This window comes from Tauraco erythrolophus, chromosome 18 (assembly GCF_009769465.1).
Source record: "Tauraco erythrolophus isolate bTauEry1 chromosome 18, bTauEry1.pri, whole genome shotgun sequence".
NCBI lineage: Eukaryota > Metazoa > Chordata > Aves > Musophagiformes > Musophagidae > Tauraco > Tauraco erythrolophus.
This window is the reverse complement of record NC_141482.1, coordinates 16,947,126-16,962,972: the sequence shown is the minus strand read 5'-3', so window position 1 is coordinate 16,962,972 and position 15,847 is coordinate 16,947,126. Positions and strand designations below refer to the sequence as shown.

The window sequence follows — 15,847 nt, the reverse complement described above, 5'->3', positions numbered from 1 at the left end:
GCTGGCACAGCTCCGCCAGCATGGCGCTCTGCAGAGCGGGCACCCCGAAAAATACTTGGGAAGGAACCCCAGGAGGGTGAGGGGAGAGGCACGTTTCTGCAACGCCTGGCATCCCAAACCCACGGGTCTGTGCCAAGCACAAGCAACGTGCTGCACCGCAGCATACCCAGGTGGGAATCCACTGGGATGCCCCCGACATGCAGGGAGCTGGGGGCACTGGCACTGCACAGCATGCCTGGAACATCACGGCATTTCGCCGAGGCCGTCACAGCTAAAGCACCTACTTCTGCAAAACAGCATGATAAGATCTCAGAAGGATCTAAAAAAATAAGAATCTGGTGGGTTTTTTTCTTTGTAGCTGAAACAGGCCTGGCCCCAGCCCTCCCTGTGTGGTGCTGCCAGTGCAGGCACCCACTGTCCAGCTGGCGCTTCCCGGAGCAGCTGCCTCGTGAGTACTCGGGCACATGCAAAAGGCACAAGGTGCAGCCCTGCATCGCTTCTCCTTCTGTCTGGCAGCTCCGGAGGGCTGGTCTGAGCACGGTGTCCTCCTGCCCCCACTTCCAGCCCAACCACACCGGGAAGCCTCTGGCTCTGGCGCCAGGCTGGCAGGGGAAGGCGTGTGCAGGCAGGTCACGAGCGGGACGGAGAAGAGCGGGGTGCGGGTGCTGCCAACACGGCGGGCGTGGTGCGGGGTATCCGCTGCCTTCCCCACGCTCCCTGTGTTACAGCTGCTGCTGATACTGGCTCTCTGTTGCAGTAAAGAAATCCTCCAAAATGCTCTGCGTGTACTCGAAGGTGGGACGATCCTCCGGTTTGGTCTTCCAGCATCTCATCATAATGTCATACAGCTCCTCAGGGCAGTTCTCTGTGCGGGGCATCCGGTACCCCCGCTCCAGCGCCCTGATCACCTCCACGCTCGACATCCCTGGAGAAACAGGGCAGGACAGGTGGGCATTTCATGGCTTATCACTGATTTCGTTAAAAGGAAAAAAAAAAACCACCCAAAGCCCAAACCACCCACCCTTTGGGCAATGTCACTAGGAGGAAAAAGGACAGGTTGGAGGGGTTGGGAAGGGGGAACTAACACTCCTGGTCAGAGAAACATGTGGGCAACCAGGATGCTGAGTTAGTTGTAACATGCAGTTTTGTACCCTAGTTGAGCAGATCAGATGAGAATTAGAATCGTTTTGTATAAATTTCAAAAAAATAAAGGCTTCTCCATCTGCTCAGTCTTTGATGAGCCATTCCTTCCAATAAAAATAAGTTAGTGTGCTGGCAGAACTGGTCCTCCAGAACAACGCTTTATGCCACCCCAGATCCTTCACGGTCGGTTTGTGGCAACATTTACTTTTCTTACACAGAATCATTTCCCTTCGGAAAAAGGTACCAAAGTAACAATTACTCTAAAGTACAGGGCGGTTCCTAATGATGGTTTACAGAGCGGTCGGGCCTTCCCAAGAACACCTGGCCCACCTATCAGCCCTGAACTGATGTGCCACCTCCAAACACAATCTGCAGGACGCAGAAACCCACCAGTAAGTGATGGGACACAAACCCCTGAGCCAGGAACCTGCGGAGCGTGACACCCACTCTCCCGGGGCCATGCAGTACAGCCTGGGGCAAGCCGGTTATCCTCCCACACTAAAGACAGGATCTTCTGTTTTAGAAACAGAGAGACCAGATCTTTTAGAGGTCCTGACCACTGCTGGCTTCCCATGGATCCGGAGGAGCTCAGGACCTCCTTGCAGGATCAGCCCCAAGGCAGTATACAGAATAACTGCCCTTCTCCCCAAGGCAGCGGGCACCCCAAAGTCATCACTACCTGGACTCATTTTGTGAGCTCCCCAGAGGAAACATCCCAGCTCTGCTTTGTGGAAGCTGAGAAGAGGGGGCCCATGCCACATCAGCACAGCGAAAACAGCTGGAGTCCACTGAGGACTCCCAGGGAGAAAATCCTCCTAATTATCCATCCTAGGTGAGCTCTTGATGGTGCAGATTGCCCCGTGCTCTGGGCTCCTCTCGACAGCTCACAGACAGAATTGCCATCTTGAGACCTTGTCCTACCGTCTTTGAGTTCTGCTCCCAGGGTGAGATTCAGATTTCTCACCGTTCCCTCTGTTTTCAGAGATCTAACTTCATGGAGAAACAGATCCTATGGATAAGGCCCAGAAGGTGGAGCGTGTCTTTTGGAAACAGACTTGAGGAGGGATTTCAGCTCCTTACCTGGGTATGGGATGCGCCCGTAGGTAATGATCTCGGTCAGGAGGATCCCAAAGGACCAGACGTCTGATTTTATAGTGAAAGATCCGTAGTTGATGGCTTCTGGTGCGGTCCATTTAATGGGAAACTTGGCACCTGGGCAAAGAGATCCAATGGCAAACGTGAACTCTAACCCAAATGCTGAGAAACTGGTGCTGAAATATGGGGAACAAGAAACAAACAAACAGAAGAGGAAGATGTGAAGTGATGCAAATGAGAGGAGCTTCCCTCATCGGCCCGTTTACACAGCGTGTCCCTCCCAGGGCCCTTGCTGCCAAGGTTCCACGCTGATAAGTGGCTCTAAGGGATTCCCACGACCCTTCATCTTCTCTGAAAGCGGCCAGACACCCCCAGCAGCTCCCGCACCTTCCCGGGCCGTGTACTCATTGTCTTCAATGACTCTGGCCAGTCCAAAGTCTGCAATCTTGCACACCAGGAGCGCCGACACCAGGATATTGGCAGCTCGCAGGTCTCTGTGGATGTAGTTCCTCTTCTCGATAAAGGCCATTCCTTCTGCAATCTGTGAAAAGGGGAAAGAGAAATGCAAAGAGGCTGTTTGAAATAACACAACCCCCCTCAACGCGACTGTTATCAGGAACGGAAAGAGGTTATCTGCTTCTGGTGAGCGCTTGGAAAGGGGGTGCAGGGAGCCCGAGCCACAGCAGGAGCCGAGACAGACTGCCCTGCGCGGGAACCACTCTCCATGCAGGGAACCCCTTGCAGAAGAGGTCAGGGTTTGGGTGACCAGCCCAACACGACCCATTTCAGCCCCTGTGTGAGAAAACCAGCAAGAACTGGCATCTGCGGAGTCGACGTGCTCACGAGCAAGTGTCCGTGGATGCCTGCAGAGCGAGGTGTAACTGCTTCTTCCGTAGCAGCCGTGCGGACGGGAAGAGGAGTAAATGGTTCTCCGGTCAGAGAAGGTGTGAGACCAGTCTCCAAATACCCCGACAACTGCTCCAGGGAAGCAAGGAGGGACCTACCCAACGAATGGACTTTAATTGCTGCAGTGAGGGTGGGGAGAAGCCTGAGGTCTTCAAGGATAGTTTGGGAAGAGTCAGTGCTGCCCGGGGGCAGGGTGGCAGTGACCCCTGAATATCCTCCCCAGCTCCATCTCCTGAAGTCCCTGCGCTCGGCGGCTGTGGCTGTGTGTGCAGCTATCAGCCCCCAGCAATGCAGAGGTGACCTGGGCTGTGCACAACCAAACCCCAAATTTGTGCCAAATTAGCCCAAGCCTGGATACCTCCAGCATCTGGGAGGGGCTGGAGCAGCCGGAGGGGACACCCCCCTTGCCCGTCACACCCGCACAAGCCGGGCCAGGGTAAGGTGCCGTTGTGCAGTTGCTCACAGAGCTGCACACGAAATACAGAAGTAAACAAGCACTGCAAGAGCGGAAAGATTATTTCCATGACCACATGCGATTTCACTCGCGGTGACTCAGCCCCAGCACAAGCTCGCTGGGTGCCAGGCTCGCTGCGGGCACAGCAAAGCGCTTCAGCCTCTGCTCCTCAGTGCTGCAGAGAGCAGCCCCTCCGCGCTGCGGAGTCGAGCCGGGAGGTTGGCACGCTCCGGGGCGAGGGGCAGCAGGAGCGGGGAGCTGGGGAGGGTCTGCTCCCTCCTCACCTGGGCAGAGAAGTCGATCAGCTTTGGGAGCGGCTGCTTGTTGCCCTCATCGCTCTTCAGGAAATCCAGCAAGCTCCCTGCGGATGGGGAAGGGTGCCAGGGCTGACCGCTCGGCTGAGCCTGTGCCCACCCTCAGGGTGACACGGGTCCCATGGGTGGCACAGGGTCCCAGCAAGCCAAGCACAACACAAAGGCTTGGTCAGGAAACACACCTGACCCCTCATCCCGCTCCCAGGGATCAATTGATCGATTGGGCAAGTCCCGCTCTGGCTCCCTCCTGCCTTGCAGAGGACTCATCCTTGTCTGCCCCTTGTCCCCATCCCTCCCTCTCCCAGGGCTGTCACTTCATTCCCCTGCCTAGCACCCACCCTAGCACCCTGCCCCAGCACCCTGCCCTGGCACACTCGGACACACAGCAGCAGGAGCCAGTTCCACTCCCAGCGCTCCGGCCACTGGTGCGGAGCCCACGGAGCCCACGCAGGGATACAGGAGAGGATGATCCTGCCCCATCCCTGGGACACCTGGGTCCCATCGCCTGGCCTGGCCCATGGAGACCGCGCGGGGACGCGGGCAGCACCTTTCTCCATGAACTCGGTGATGATGTAGATGGGCTCCTCCTTGGTGACGACCGCGTGCAGCCTCACCAGCTTGTCGTGCTGCAGCGTCTTCATCAGGTTCGCCTCCTCCAGGAAGGCGCCCACCGACATGCTGCCCGGCTTCATCGTCTTCACCGCCACCTTGGTGTGCTTGTTGTAGGTAGCTGTGGGGCAGCACGACAGACCGTTCCCAGGCTGCCCAGGCACTGGGGCCTCTGGATTTCGGAGCCAAAACACCCACTCCCGCAGATGGAGCCGATGTGCCAGGGCTGGAGACCACGCACGGCCCCGTGCATCCAGCCCCGAGCAGTCCCAGCATTGACAGGGCCAACTCCGCGTCCCCGTGCTCCTCTCCTTCAGGTCACTCCCTCCCTGCCTCTTCCTCCCCACCATCCTTCCCCCTCCTCTCCCATCCCTCACCCTTCCTCCTCCGCCAACACCTTTGTCTTCCTCCCAGCTGCCTCCCCCTCGCTCTCACCCATCCACACTTCTCCGAACTGCCCGGCTCCCAGCTTCCTCTCCAGCCTCAGCGACTCCCGAGGGATCTCCCAGGCATCTTTCTCCCAGGGCTTCTGGGGTTTGGGCACACGGCAGGGGTGGGTGAGCTTCTGGCACAGCCCGTCGCTTTGCCCTGCCGGGGAGCACCGGGAGCCATCAGCCAGTTGAACCACTGGCTGCTTCGTGCTTCAAAGCGGAGCCCACGGCAGCCTCCGTGGCTGCGGGGCACGTCCTGGCACCACGTGCCCCACTGCAAACACTGGGGACACGTTGAACACCGGCCATCGCAGCCCAGCCCCGCTGGCACCACTGCCCTGCTGGGTGTTACCGCACCGTGCTGGCACAGCCAGTGTACCAGCCTGCCTGGGGGTGGGGAGTCCTGGGCACGGTGGGTGTTCAGAGACACTGATGCCCCTGGCTGTGATGGCCAGCAAGCCGGGCACCCATGGAACGTCTGGGAGTTGCTGCATGTCACAGCCGGAGCCACAGCGGGAGCCCAGCAGTGACGGGCAGGAGCCCCTCGGCCTCTGCGTGTCCCAGATGCCCAGTGGCTGCTGGGCTCAGTGACAAAGCCCTGTCTGGGGCAGGGGGGCCAGACCCGCCGGGGCTCACCCTTGTAGTGCTGGACCAGCTCCTGCAGCGAGTCGAAGTTGCTGCGCGGGGTGATGTAGAAGCCGCCACTATCCAGTGTCCGGATCTTGTAATGCTTCACGGTGCCGCCGTGCAGATCGTCCCCGTCCCGCACCGACAGCGAGTAGCAGCCTGTTCGGGGAGGGTGAGATGCACAGTGCCATCGCCCGGTGGTGCCATCGCCCGGCGGTGCCATCGCCCGGCGGTGCCATCGCCGCAGCCCCCATCCCCGCCGTGCTGCCACCAGCCCCGTGGCCCCAGGCACGAGCTCAGCTCAGCGTGTGCCCCAGATGCTGAAAGCAGCCTCGAAGGGACACGTCTCCCCCATCCCCACCACCGGGCTCGGAGATGCGGCAGCACCGCGGGCTCTTGCGGGGACACTGGCACAGGGCCCCCGGTCCCTGCCCTGCAGCAAAGCAGAGCCCCCGGGCTGGGGACGCGGCTCCCGAGCTCCGATCCCAGCACGCGAGGGCAGCCGCTCCGCGCCGCCGGCACCCTCCGCACCTTTCGTCGTCTCGCTGTCCCGTATCATGAAGGACCCGATGACGTTCCCAGAGCTGAGGAGCTGCCGCTCCGCGTCCTTCCGGCTGGTGCCCTTGAAAAACCACCTGCAGCAGAAACAAATGAACCAACGAACGCTGCCGGGGCGGGGAGCGAAGGCTGGCGTGGGTCAGGGCTGGGGGCAGGAGTGGGGACAGCCACGGTGGGGGACCACGGGACCGCGTGGGGCTGGGATGTGCCACCGAGGGATGGACTCACTCCTCTGTCTCCAGCGAGTCGGCTCGGGCAACGTAGTTGCTGGGGATGAAGCCTTCGCGGCCCGTCGCCAGTGACCGCGCTTGCCACCACTCCCCTGACCTGCAACAGAGACAGCGTCAGGGCAGCCCGCGGCACTTGGTGCTGGGCACTGCCAGCTCCTCCAGGGGCAAATTCCCCCAAAAACCTCAGTAGGGCCACGCAAGCCTTCAGGAGATCCCAGGGTGGGGGGATGCCAGCAGCACTTACTCCTCCAGCACCTTGAGCCGCTCCCCTTTCTGGAAGCTCAGGTCCCCAGTGTGCATCGCCTCGTAGTCGTAAAGCGCCAGCACCACGTTGTCCCCCGAGCCTGCAGCGAGGGAGCTCCCTGGGCACCCCTCCCCGTGCTGGGACGGGGCGCCGGACCACCCCTGCCATGTGCAGCCGGGACCCCAGCCAGGACCCCCGCAGCACCCAGCGCCTCCATCTTCATCGTGCCACGGCCACGTCCAGCCCTCGAGGAACCCCAGAGCTCCTGTCCCACTGGGACCGGCAGCGTTTGACCCAGGCTGGAGAGGACCTGGCCACGCTCCCCCCACATGCTCCACCCCATGCACCCGCTTGCAGACCCCCTGTACCTACCATCCTCGGGCAAGGGCACAGCCACACCAGGGACATTACTGTTCTGGAAAGTGAGACAAAACCAGAGAGTGATGTTGTGAGTGGCAGAGACTCGTACCCTGGGGGGGTCTCAACCCCTCTGCAGCCCCCATCCCCAGCAGCAGTGGTAGGGCCACCCGCTCACCGTCCTGTTGGCGGCCGTGGGGTCCCTTACGTAGTGACCCTGCTGGAAGCTGGGGCCGGGGTCAGGGTCGGTTTTTATCATCTTCTCTTGGACACCAACTTCCTTCGACTCCACGCAACCCATCCTGCAGCCAAGGGAGGGGAAGTGAAGCCGTTGCAACAGAGGTGAAAGCCCCGCTCCAGCCCCGCTCTCAGCAGCTCCTGCCCAGCATGGTGCCGGTGCATGGCACAGGGCCGCGATGCCCACCCAGTGGTGGGCAGAGAGGACTCCGCTTACCTGGCAGAGCTGAGGTGGGTGGGAACCACGGGGCACTGGAGCACCGAGCAAGGTGCACACTAGTGTGATGGAGAGGAAAAAGGATCTCTCAGTCCAGAGAAAGGAGAAGTCAAAGGAGGCAAATTTTGGGCAGGTAACAGTGGCTGCCATGGAGCAGCTTCACAGCCCTTCCCCGGCCGGGGGTACAGGCACTCAGCATCATGGTGGGATAGAGCCTCTTTGCAAAGCAGGACCCCCGTCACAGAGGGACTCTCTGCCCAGCACCGCTGGTGCTCATGCCCACCCTGTCCCCTGGTGTGGCTGCAGCCCCTGCGCTGCCATGGGTCGCTGCTCCCCACCGCGCTCCCCGGCTGCTCCCTGCTGGGGTGGAGCTGCCTCCAACAGCCACCAGCTCAGGGCAAATGCAAATGCTCAACTTTCTCCAGCTCCCCAAGAAACAGCAGCAGCAAAAAGTGCTGCAAGAAGCAGAGAGCGCGGGGGGAACCCCCCGCAAAGGCACTTCCCTTGTCCAGGGGAGACATCGGTGCAGAGAAAGGAGAAGGTGCTGGTGGTGACAGCGAAGGAGGAAGCTCAGGGCTGAGTGGGGGCCTCACGGAGGACGTGCACGGCACCACCGGCCTCACTGGGGGACCAGCCAAGCACCAGCAGCACCGCTTCGCTCCCACGGCCCTTGAGGGACATCGCTGTCACCTCCCAGCCACCCGACGGTCACTCCTTGTCCTTCCCAAGGTGCCAATGCCTGGGCCGGCTCCGCTCCCCAGGGCAGAGCAGGAGCAGCAGAGAGCGCGTCCCCTTGCATGGGAAGCACCAGCCGCTGGCAAAGCCCAGCACCGGGTCTGCCCTGGCAAAGCCACGCAGCCCCTGGCCGAAGCTCGGCCGTGGCCCACACCGGCACCGTGGCCGGCATTTGCTGTGCCTGTCCCGCAGCGGGTCGGAGCATTCGGCCCTATAAAGGGTCCGAGCATCCCGCAGCCCCCCGGCTCACCCCACACGCAGTGACCAGGTGGCCATGGCTTTCCCACCGGCTCCTGTGGCACAGGGAACACCAGTGGGAGCCGCCGTTCCTGGTGTGTCCCACCCCGCAGAGCCCTGTCCCGTGGCCCATGTGCGTGTCCCAGCCGTGGGATGAGGGGAGCCCATCGCTCCACGACCGTGGCTGCCCGCGGCCCCGAGCCCTCGCTGCCCGGTGCCCTCGGTCGCGGTGGCGGGTCCCCGACAGCCCCTGCAAGGCCACTGGCAGGGATATCCTCCCCCGAGCACCCTGGCATCGCCTCCCCCCGGGGCACTCCGGGGCCGCCGCACCGGGCAGGGCCGGCACGGAGCAGGAGCGAGGCAGCGGCGGCTGAACCAGGGCAGGGACCGACCCCCGGGACTGGCACCGGGGCTGCCTGGGACCGGCACTGGGGCTCCCCCCGCCTGGCCCCGCCGCCCTCGGGGCTCCGCGCACGGCTCCGCTCCGCTCTCACCTCCTCCGTCCCCGTCCCGGTCCCAGTCCCGGTCCTGGTCCCCGTTCCGGAGCCGGGGCTGCTGCCGCCGCTGTGCTCTGCCCGGCTGCGCTCCCGCCCGCCCCGGTAAGACCACGCCCCTCTCCGGTAAGGCCCCGCCTCCCGGTGCCGCCCCGGGGCTGCGGGACCCCCGCACCCCGCCGGTGCTGCCCGACGGGGCGGGCGCGGCCGATACCTCCCTGTACCGGGCTCGGGGGGCCCAAACCGGGATGGGAGCGGGGCCCCCCGTCACGCCCCGAACGGCCCCCGCCCCGGTCCGAGCGGGACCCCCGCGGGCCGACGGCAGCAGAAGCGGCTCGCAAGGGCGCCCGTGCCCGGTCCCGTGGGGACCCCGCTGCCGTGGGGGTCCCTCTCACGTCCCCCGATGGGTGCCAGAGCCCTTCTCTCCACCGCGGCCTCCGGCAGCCCGGGGGGATTTGGGGACCAGAGCGGCCCCCGTGCTGTTTCCTCGCCCGGTGTGGGGCCGTGGGCGGCGGGGGGGGCGCGGGGGGAGCGTGGGCTGTTCACGGTGTGGGGAGCGTCTCCGTCCCTGGGGAAGAGAAAAGGGGAAACCCCTGAGCACTGCGCCGTGACGGGGTGCAGGACGTGGGGGGTGCAGGGCATGTGGGGTGCGGAGCGTGGTGCCCACGCTGTGCAGCCCAGCCCGGAGCAATCGGGGGGTCACGGGCTTTGCTGTGTCTCCGCTGGCACTGGTATTCCCAAGCCAAAGGACCCCCATGGATCCCCTCCCCAGTCCCATGGGCCCCCTCCCCAGCCCCACAGCACTTCTGGTTTGCCCAGAGCCCCCCTGGATTTGGGACAGGGACGGTGGCAGCAAAGGGACGCGTGGCTTTTGCAGCCCCGCCGCGATGCCAACCGTGGCAGGCAGGGCTGGGCCCCGCGCCTGCCCGGGCTCCGGAGCCTCAGAGGAAGCGGGGGGGCGGCGGGCGCCTCGCCTGCCTGGGGATTTGCATACATACACTTTTTAAGAGAAAAAATAAATTACTGCTGGTAGCCTCGACATCTGCCTGCCCACGCACCGGCCCAGGGGCTGCAGTGCTGGCCCGCAGCTCCCGCCGGGGGCCATCAGCCATGGGCCAGCCACCCCACGGGGAGTGATGCCCTGTCCCTTGGTGGCGGGAGGGCTGCGGGGCAGCACTGCAGGAAAACCGGGTCCCAGGACAAGAACTTCCTTTAGTGGAACACCCAGGGCCCGCAGCTGGCCGAGTGTCACAGGGACGTTGCTCATGGGACAGGGGACAGCTGCCTGTGGCATGGCCCACGTCCCCCATTCTTGCCCTTGCACCGGGGCGCTCGGCAGCAGGATGGCCAGGAGCTCCCTGACTCCAGGAGTGACCTGTGAGTTGGCACCAGGGTGGACGAGGTGCCCAGCCCAGCAGTGGCATGGTGCCTGGCAGGGCTGCAAGCAGCTCCCCCTGCCCCAGCTTGCACCCCCACTGCAGCAGCCCCCCACCCTGGCATGGCCTTTCCCCGGGGAAGAACCTGCTCCACTCCCAGCCCTGGCATTTAATTGCAATCTGCAGAAATTACAGCACATGGCATTGCTGATTGGGGGGTCCCCAACCACCACAGCTGCCCTTCGATGCCACCAGCCCTGCTGATAGCTGTCAGGGTGGTGCAGAGCCCCTGTCCCCTCCCGCGGTGACAAAGGAGGTGACAACATCCTCATTCCAGGCACTGGTGCCAAGCTGGGCACCTGGCAAATCTGGGCTTGGAGGTGTGGCACCATGTCGGCGAGTGGGGAGGGGACCACTGATTTTGGGACTCCCTCACAGGTAGTTGTCCTCTTCCTCCTCCTCCTCCTCTTCCTCGTCCCGCGCCAGCGCCTCGATGTCGTGGGTGATGTCCGTGATCATGCGGTTGAAGGACTCGGACTCGGAGCGCAGGGACCAGCTGTCGTAGCTGCGCACGGCCGAGGCCGACGTGTTGCTCATGCTGCGCTTGATGCGGCCGAAGCTGTCGGTGAGGATCCCGCCCTCCCGGATGCCAATGCTCTCCAGGAAGGTCTCGAAGTACCCAATGTCTTGGTCGGGGATGAAGGGCCTCATTCCTGCCATGGACACCGTCAGCCTCGGGGTGACCCTGCCTGGGTGGGCAGCGCTGGGGCGCGATGCCAGCCAGCCCCACCGGCTGCTTGCAGCAGGGCTCATCCCATCCCGTCCCATCCCGTCCCGTCCCATCCCGTCCCGTCCCATCCCATCCCATCCCATCCCATCCCATCCCCAACAAGCAGCAAGGTCCCAACACCTCCCAGAGCACACCCGGCACCAGCACCCTGTCCCCAAGGGACGCATGGCCATCACTAGGGTGACACGGTGGCACAGGGTGGCTGCAGCGGGAGCCCGGACTCTCACCCAGGAGGAGGAATTTCCTGCGCTCCCCGTAGAGGCGCAGCAGCTCCCCGCAGTACTCCCGCACCGGCGTGCCCAGGCGGTACTCGCGGAGCAGGAGGGCGAACTGCTGGATCTCCTGCGGTGACAGCTTGTTGCGCAGCTGCGGGGACACAGGGACAGGTCGGGGCTGTCCTGGCACCCCGACCTCGCACCCCCCCAGCTGCTCCCCGGGGCGGGGGGCTCAGAGCTGCCCACCCGCCCTGGCTGCCAGCACCCAGCAGGGCCCCTTGCCCGTCCCCATGCCCGCACCGTCACCATGTAGTCCTGCAGCTGCTCCAGCCCCGCGCCGCTCTGGTCGCTGCCACTGCAGGCGGTGGCCAGGCTGTGGTGGGACTGGTGGAAGGAGGGCGAGGAGGCGCCGCTGTAATACGCTTCGAATGTCTCGTGGGAGCCGTCGCTGCAGGAGGACGGGGGTCAGCGGGTCCTGGCACCCCTCGTGTGCCTGTCTGCACCCCCGCTGCACAGCACCCGCTGTCGGGCAGAGCTGGGGCCTCTCTGCAGCTGGGACAGGCACTCACTGTGGGGCAGGGGCACCCACCCTGGGGCAGGGGCACCCAGCCTGGGGCAGGGGCACCTTGGGGGAACCAGACTCACAAGGAGCTGCAGCAGCTGAAGTCGGCGTCGTAGCCGTACGTCCCATCTGTGCGGCAGCTCTCGCCTGGGGAGGGAGAGCTGAGGTCTGGGAGCGGGGCCAAGCCTCTGCCATGGCACCTGCCCCCTGCTCCATGCCCGCAGACCCCTCCCCGTCAGCCCTGTGCCGCTCCGCTCGGCGTTCCCATGCCCGTTTCCAGCCACTCACTTCTGCTGGAGAGCCAGGGCCGCGTGGGCGTGGAGGTGTAGTGGTACCCGGCGCGGTCCACGCACTCGATGCTCTGGTCCCCGTAGATGATCTGGAAGACCTGGCAGATGAGCGCGCAGGACTCCTCACCGGCATCCTGGAGTGGGAGGCAGGGAGGGAGGGAGCGTGGGTGAGTCTGTGGGTGCCCCTGGGTGGCCACGTGCCAGCGGGTGCCCACGTGCCAGGGTCGCTCACCCTGTTGGGCACGGCGAGGATGATGAGGTTGGAGTAGGCGTCGGGGCAGGGCTCCTGCGGGTCCAGGGGGTTGCTGCCCGTGTGCCGCCTCTCCCAGCTGCCGAAGCCGGTGCCACGCTCCCAGCTGCCGCCGGCGCTGCCCGCCTGCCGCCGCTCCCAGCTGCCGCCGCATGGCTGCCGCCGCTCCCAGCTGCCCGAAGGCCGCCCGCGCTGCCGCCGCTCCCAGCTGCCGCCCCGCCGCCGCTCCAGGCTGCCGCCCTGCCGGGCCTCCTGCCCACCCCGCGCTGCCCGCCAGTCCAGGCTGCAGATGGTGTGCCGCCGCTCCATCGGGCCCCCCAGCCGCCCGCCCTCCGGCCACGAGCCCCCTGGCCGCTTCTTGGCAGGGAATGCCTCCGGCACCCCAACTGGGGTCGCCTCGGGGTGCACTCCGGCGGGGACCGGGTCCACTCCCAGGCCTGGGGGGCAGCGAGGAGAGATTGGGTGGCAGGGCGAGGGGGCTGCATTGCCCACCCTGCCCGGCCCCCAGACCCTGCCCTGGCTGCCCCATCCCAGTGGCCGGGTGGGATGCAGAGGGATGGGGGTGATGGGGAGGGGACAGGGGAAGGTTGGGGACAGTGAGGCTACAGTGGGGCTGGGCAGGGGGATCAGGGGCAGTGGGATTAGGGGACCGCTCCATGTGCAGGCTGGAGCTCTGCCTGGCGCAGCCCCCTCCCCAGGGACCCTGCCTGCAGCTGGCACCTGAGCCCGGGTTTGCTGATCAAAGTGCCGGAGCCCCCTGTGCCCCTCTGGGGCTCCACTGGGGGGGGACAGGGGCCTCTGCAGCTTCGTCTCCTCCTGCCATTAAAGGCATCAGGAGCTGGGAGCACAGCTGGGACCCGCCTGCGGGCAGCGGGGAGCTCCAGGACCGGGATCCCTACTGTGCCACAGCCGGTGTCCCCAGCTGGCCGCCCGCACCGGTTTTGAGGATGAGGAGGTGCAGGGCATCGTCACGCAGGTAGGACGCGGCGGCGATCTCGTGGGTGGGGATGCGCAGGATGAGCTCCTCGTTGTCGCGCCAGGTGAGCAGGAGGCAGCGGGCAGAGAGGCTGAGGATGCTGTCCTGCTCCGGCGTCGTCTGCAGCGGCAGCTCCTTCAGCTGCTGTGGGGGCAAAGCTTGTGCCAGGGGCCCGGGGCACCCAGCAGCATGAGACACCCAGCACCCACACCGTCTGGGCAGCACCGGGGGGCACCCCGGGGGTGGGGACTCCTCTTACCCTGGCTGTGTCCAGCAGCTGCAGCACCTCGTCACGGCTGGAGGGGTTCAGGGAGGCTGTCACCCATGTCAGGTGGCCTAAAAACTGCGGGGGACAAAACCCAGGGCAGCTTTGGGGGGGCTGGGGGAGCCTTGGTGAGGAAGGCCAGCCCGGGGCTCAGAGCAGCGGGTGGGCACTGGGGCTGCACATCCTCCCACCCCACGGCCCAGAGCCTCCCCTGGAGCACCCACCTCCCCACGGGCAGGATGCATCTTCTTGGAGTGCAAGGAGACCCTGCAATGAGGGGTCCTCCCTGCACCCCCAGCCCATCCTCTCCCTCCCTGGGTGTTTGCCTGGGCAGGGGGGGGACCAGCACCCTCCTGGCCACCGTGGGTGGTGGCTCTCAGCGTGGTGTGGAGGTCTCATGTCCCCCCCTTAGCAGGCAGGGACCCCTGGCATCCCCAGGGACCTCCCACCCTCTTACCTTCACCTCCTTCTCCACGTAGTCATGCAGCAGGATCTGGGGGTCGATCAGGTAGTCGGGGGGGTAGAGGGGCACCGAGTGCAGCGGGCGCCGGTATACGCTGCCGCGGAGCGCCGGCCTCCGAGCCGCCTTGGGGAAAACCAGCCGCTTGATGGGCGAGACGAAGCCCTGGCAGGGAGAGTGGGCACAGGGACACATCAGTGCCGGGCACCCAACCCCAGCACCCATGCATGGGGTCTGCGGGCACTCCCAGGGAGGGGCTGGGCACCTTTCTGCTCACTGACCCTAAATTTACACCATTTGGACGGTGCAGGGGGCAGCGGGTGGGGACCCCACCTCTCCCTGCCGCGCTGCCAAAAGGCATGCGGGGCACTTCGTCCCAGCACTCCTGTGCCCGTTGCCACCCTCCCGCCAGCCCCCCGGGACCACCAGCCCCAGTCCCAGGCACCTTCTTCCCCTTCTTGGCCTCGCAGTCCATGGCGGGGCCGCGGTGCTGCCTCCCGGCACGGCCGCCCCCACCGCCTCGCTCGGCGCCGCCGCGTTTTCCTGTGTCGGAAACTCCACCAGGACGGCCGGGATGTGAGTTCCTGCCCCTCCTGGGGGGTGCGGGGACTGCGCTGGCCTGGGCTGGGACTGGGAGTGGGACGGGAACCAGGACAGGGATCGGGACTGAGGCTGGGAATGGGACAGGAACAGGACTAGGACTAGGATTGGGGCTGGGACTAGGATTAGGACTAGAACTGGGACTAGGAGTGGGGCTGGGACTGGGATTAGGACTAGAACTGGGACTAGGAGTGGGGCTGGGACTGGGACTAGAACTGGGATTGGGCTGTGGGTGGCATTTGGGCTGGGGCTGGGCTGGGATTTGGGCAGAGGCAGGGGCTGAAGGAGGCTGGGATGGGACCAGAGCAGGGGCTGGGGGTGCCCACAGGACCAGGCTGTGGATCAGCCGCTGCCCCTCACTGCCGTGGGGGTCCCACCTGGGCCCGGGGCTGGTTCCGCTGCCCCACAGCCCCACATCAGCCCCGTTCCCATGGGGTGGCACTAGGGGTTCCCGGCTCTCGCTGCCCTGGCCCACGCGGGGCCCTAGCACACAGAACAGCACCAGCAGGAGCCTGTGCAGCAGCACCCAGCACCCTGTCCCCATGGCCGCCCATGGGGCTCGAGCCCTCCGTGGGTCTGGGGGTCATCCAGGGATCGGGGCCTCCGGCAGGGAGGGGTTTGGCCCCGCAGCGCTGGCGACAAGGGACTGGGCCGTGGCCGTGTCCGTGTCCATGTCCGGCGGTTTCCTCCCCGGCACACTGCATCCTGCCCGCACACCCCTTCCCTGCCGGCTGCCACACTGAGCCCAGCACCCACCAGGGCCACCAGCACCGGACGGGCAGCACCGCCGCAGCCATCCTGCTCCATCCCACAGTGTCCCCAAGCCCCCCGGGATGACGGCGCAGCGTCCCACCCCGCTGCGGAGCCCCGGGCGTGAGCTGGAGGTGCCGGCGAGGACAGGGTGCCACAGGCAGGGCTTATTGAAATGAATTTAATATCTCATGTTGCAGCAAAATTAAAAATATACAAAAAGTTTGTGGTATACAAAAAAGTCTTGGTACGGACCCCGGCCTCCCGCTCGCCCCCCGCCCGCACCGAGGGTCCCAGAGGAGAAGGTGGCACACAGAGTATTTACAGTACGTGACAGCGGCCAACAGGTCCCGGCGCCGGGGGGGGACCAGAGACGTGGCTGAGACCCGCTGGGACGTGGCCCCCCCAGTAGCCCCCACCGGGAA

The 15,847-nt window shown here is 65.0% G+C and overlaps 2 protein-coding genes across 2 annotated transcripts; both read right to left on the bottom strand.

Moving 5' to 3' along the window:
• Positions 1-704: 704 nt before the first annotated feature.
• Positions 705-7,437, bottom strand: HCK (HCK proto-oncogene, Src family tyrosine kinase). The gene is made up of 13 exons (XM_086623054.1): positions 7,423-7,437; positions 7,147-7,270; positions 6,984-7,026; positions 6,612-6,711; positions 6,366-6,464; positions 6,111-6,214; positions 5,589-5,738; positions 4,957-5,109; positions 4,460-4,642; positions 3,883-3,959; positions 2,626-2,779; positions 2,224-2,355; positions 705-925 (listed from the first exon to the last, which is right to left on the bottom strand). The coding sequence occupies exons 2-13, from the start codon at positions 7,267-7,269 to the stop codon at positions 723-725; spliced, it is 1,521 nt and encodes a 506-aa protein (XP_086479180.1). The 5' UTR covers position 7,270; positions 7,423-7,437; the 3' UTR covers positions 705-722.
• Positions 7,438-10,696: 3,259 nt separating this feature from the next.
• On the bottom strand, positions 10,697-14,547 carry CCM2L (CCM2 like scaffold protein). Its single transcript, XM_086622942.1, has 10 exons — positions 14,518-14,547; positions 14,070-14,237; positions 13,607-13,690; positions 13,308-13,491; positions 12,354-12,808; positions 12,120-12,255; positions 11,915-11,978; positions 11,570-11,717; positions 11,282-11,420; positions 10,697-10,977 (listed from the first exon to the last, which is right to left on the bottom strand). The coding sequence occupies exons 1-10, from the start codon at positions 14,545-14,547 to the stop codon at positions 10,697-10,699; spliced, it is 1,689 nt and encodes a 562-aa protein (XP_086479068.1).
• Between the last annotated feature and the right edge of the window lie 1,300 nt (positions 14,548-15,847).

What these genes read in the sequence shown, in the direction of transcription:
- CCM2L (XM_086622942.1), bottom strand. Translation starts at nt 14,547, where the DNA reads ATGGACTGCGAGGCCAAGAAGGGGAAGAAG. An exon ending in ACGTGGAGAAGGAGGTGAAG is followed by an intron (nt 13,691 to 14,069) that starts GTAAGAGGGTGG and finishes TGTCCCCCGCAG; the next exon opens with TTTTTAGGCCACCTGACATG. An exon ending in TGCAGGACTACATGGTGACG is followed by an intron (nt 11,421 to 11,569) that starts GTGCGGGCATGG and finishes GTGTCCCCGCAG; the next exon opens with CTGCGCAACAAGCTGTCACC.
- HCK (XM_086623054.1), bottom strand. Translation starts at nt 7,269, where the DNA reads ATGGGTTGCGTGGAGTCGAAGGAAGTTGGTGTCCAAGAGAAGATGATA. An exon ending in CGGCTCAAGGTGCTGGAGGA is followed by an intron (nt 6,465 to 6,611) that starts GTAAGTGCTGCT and finishes TCTCTGTTGCAG; the next exon opens with GTCAGGGGAGTGGTGGCAAG. An exon ending in GACTCGCTGGAGACAGAGGA is followed by an intron (nt 6,215 to 6,365) that starts GTGAGTCCATCC and finishes TTTCTGCTGCAG; the next exon opens with GTGGTTTTTCAAGGGCACCA.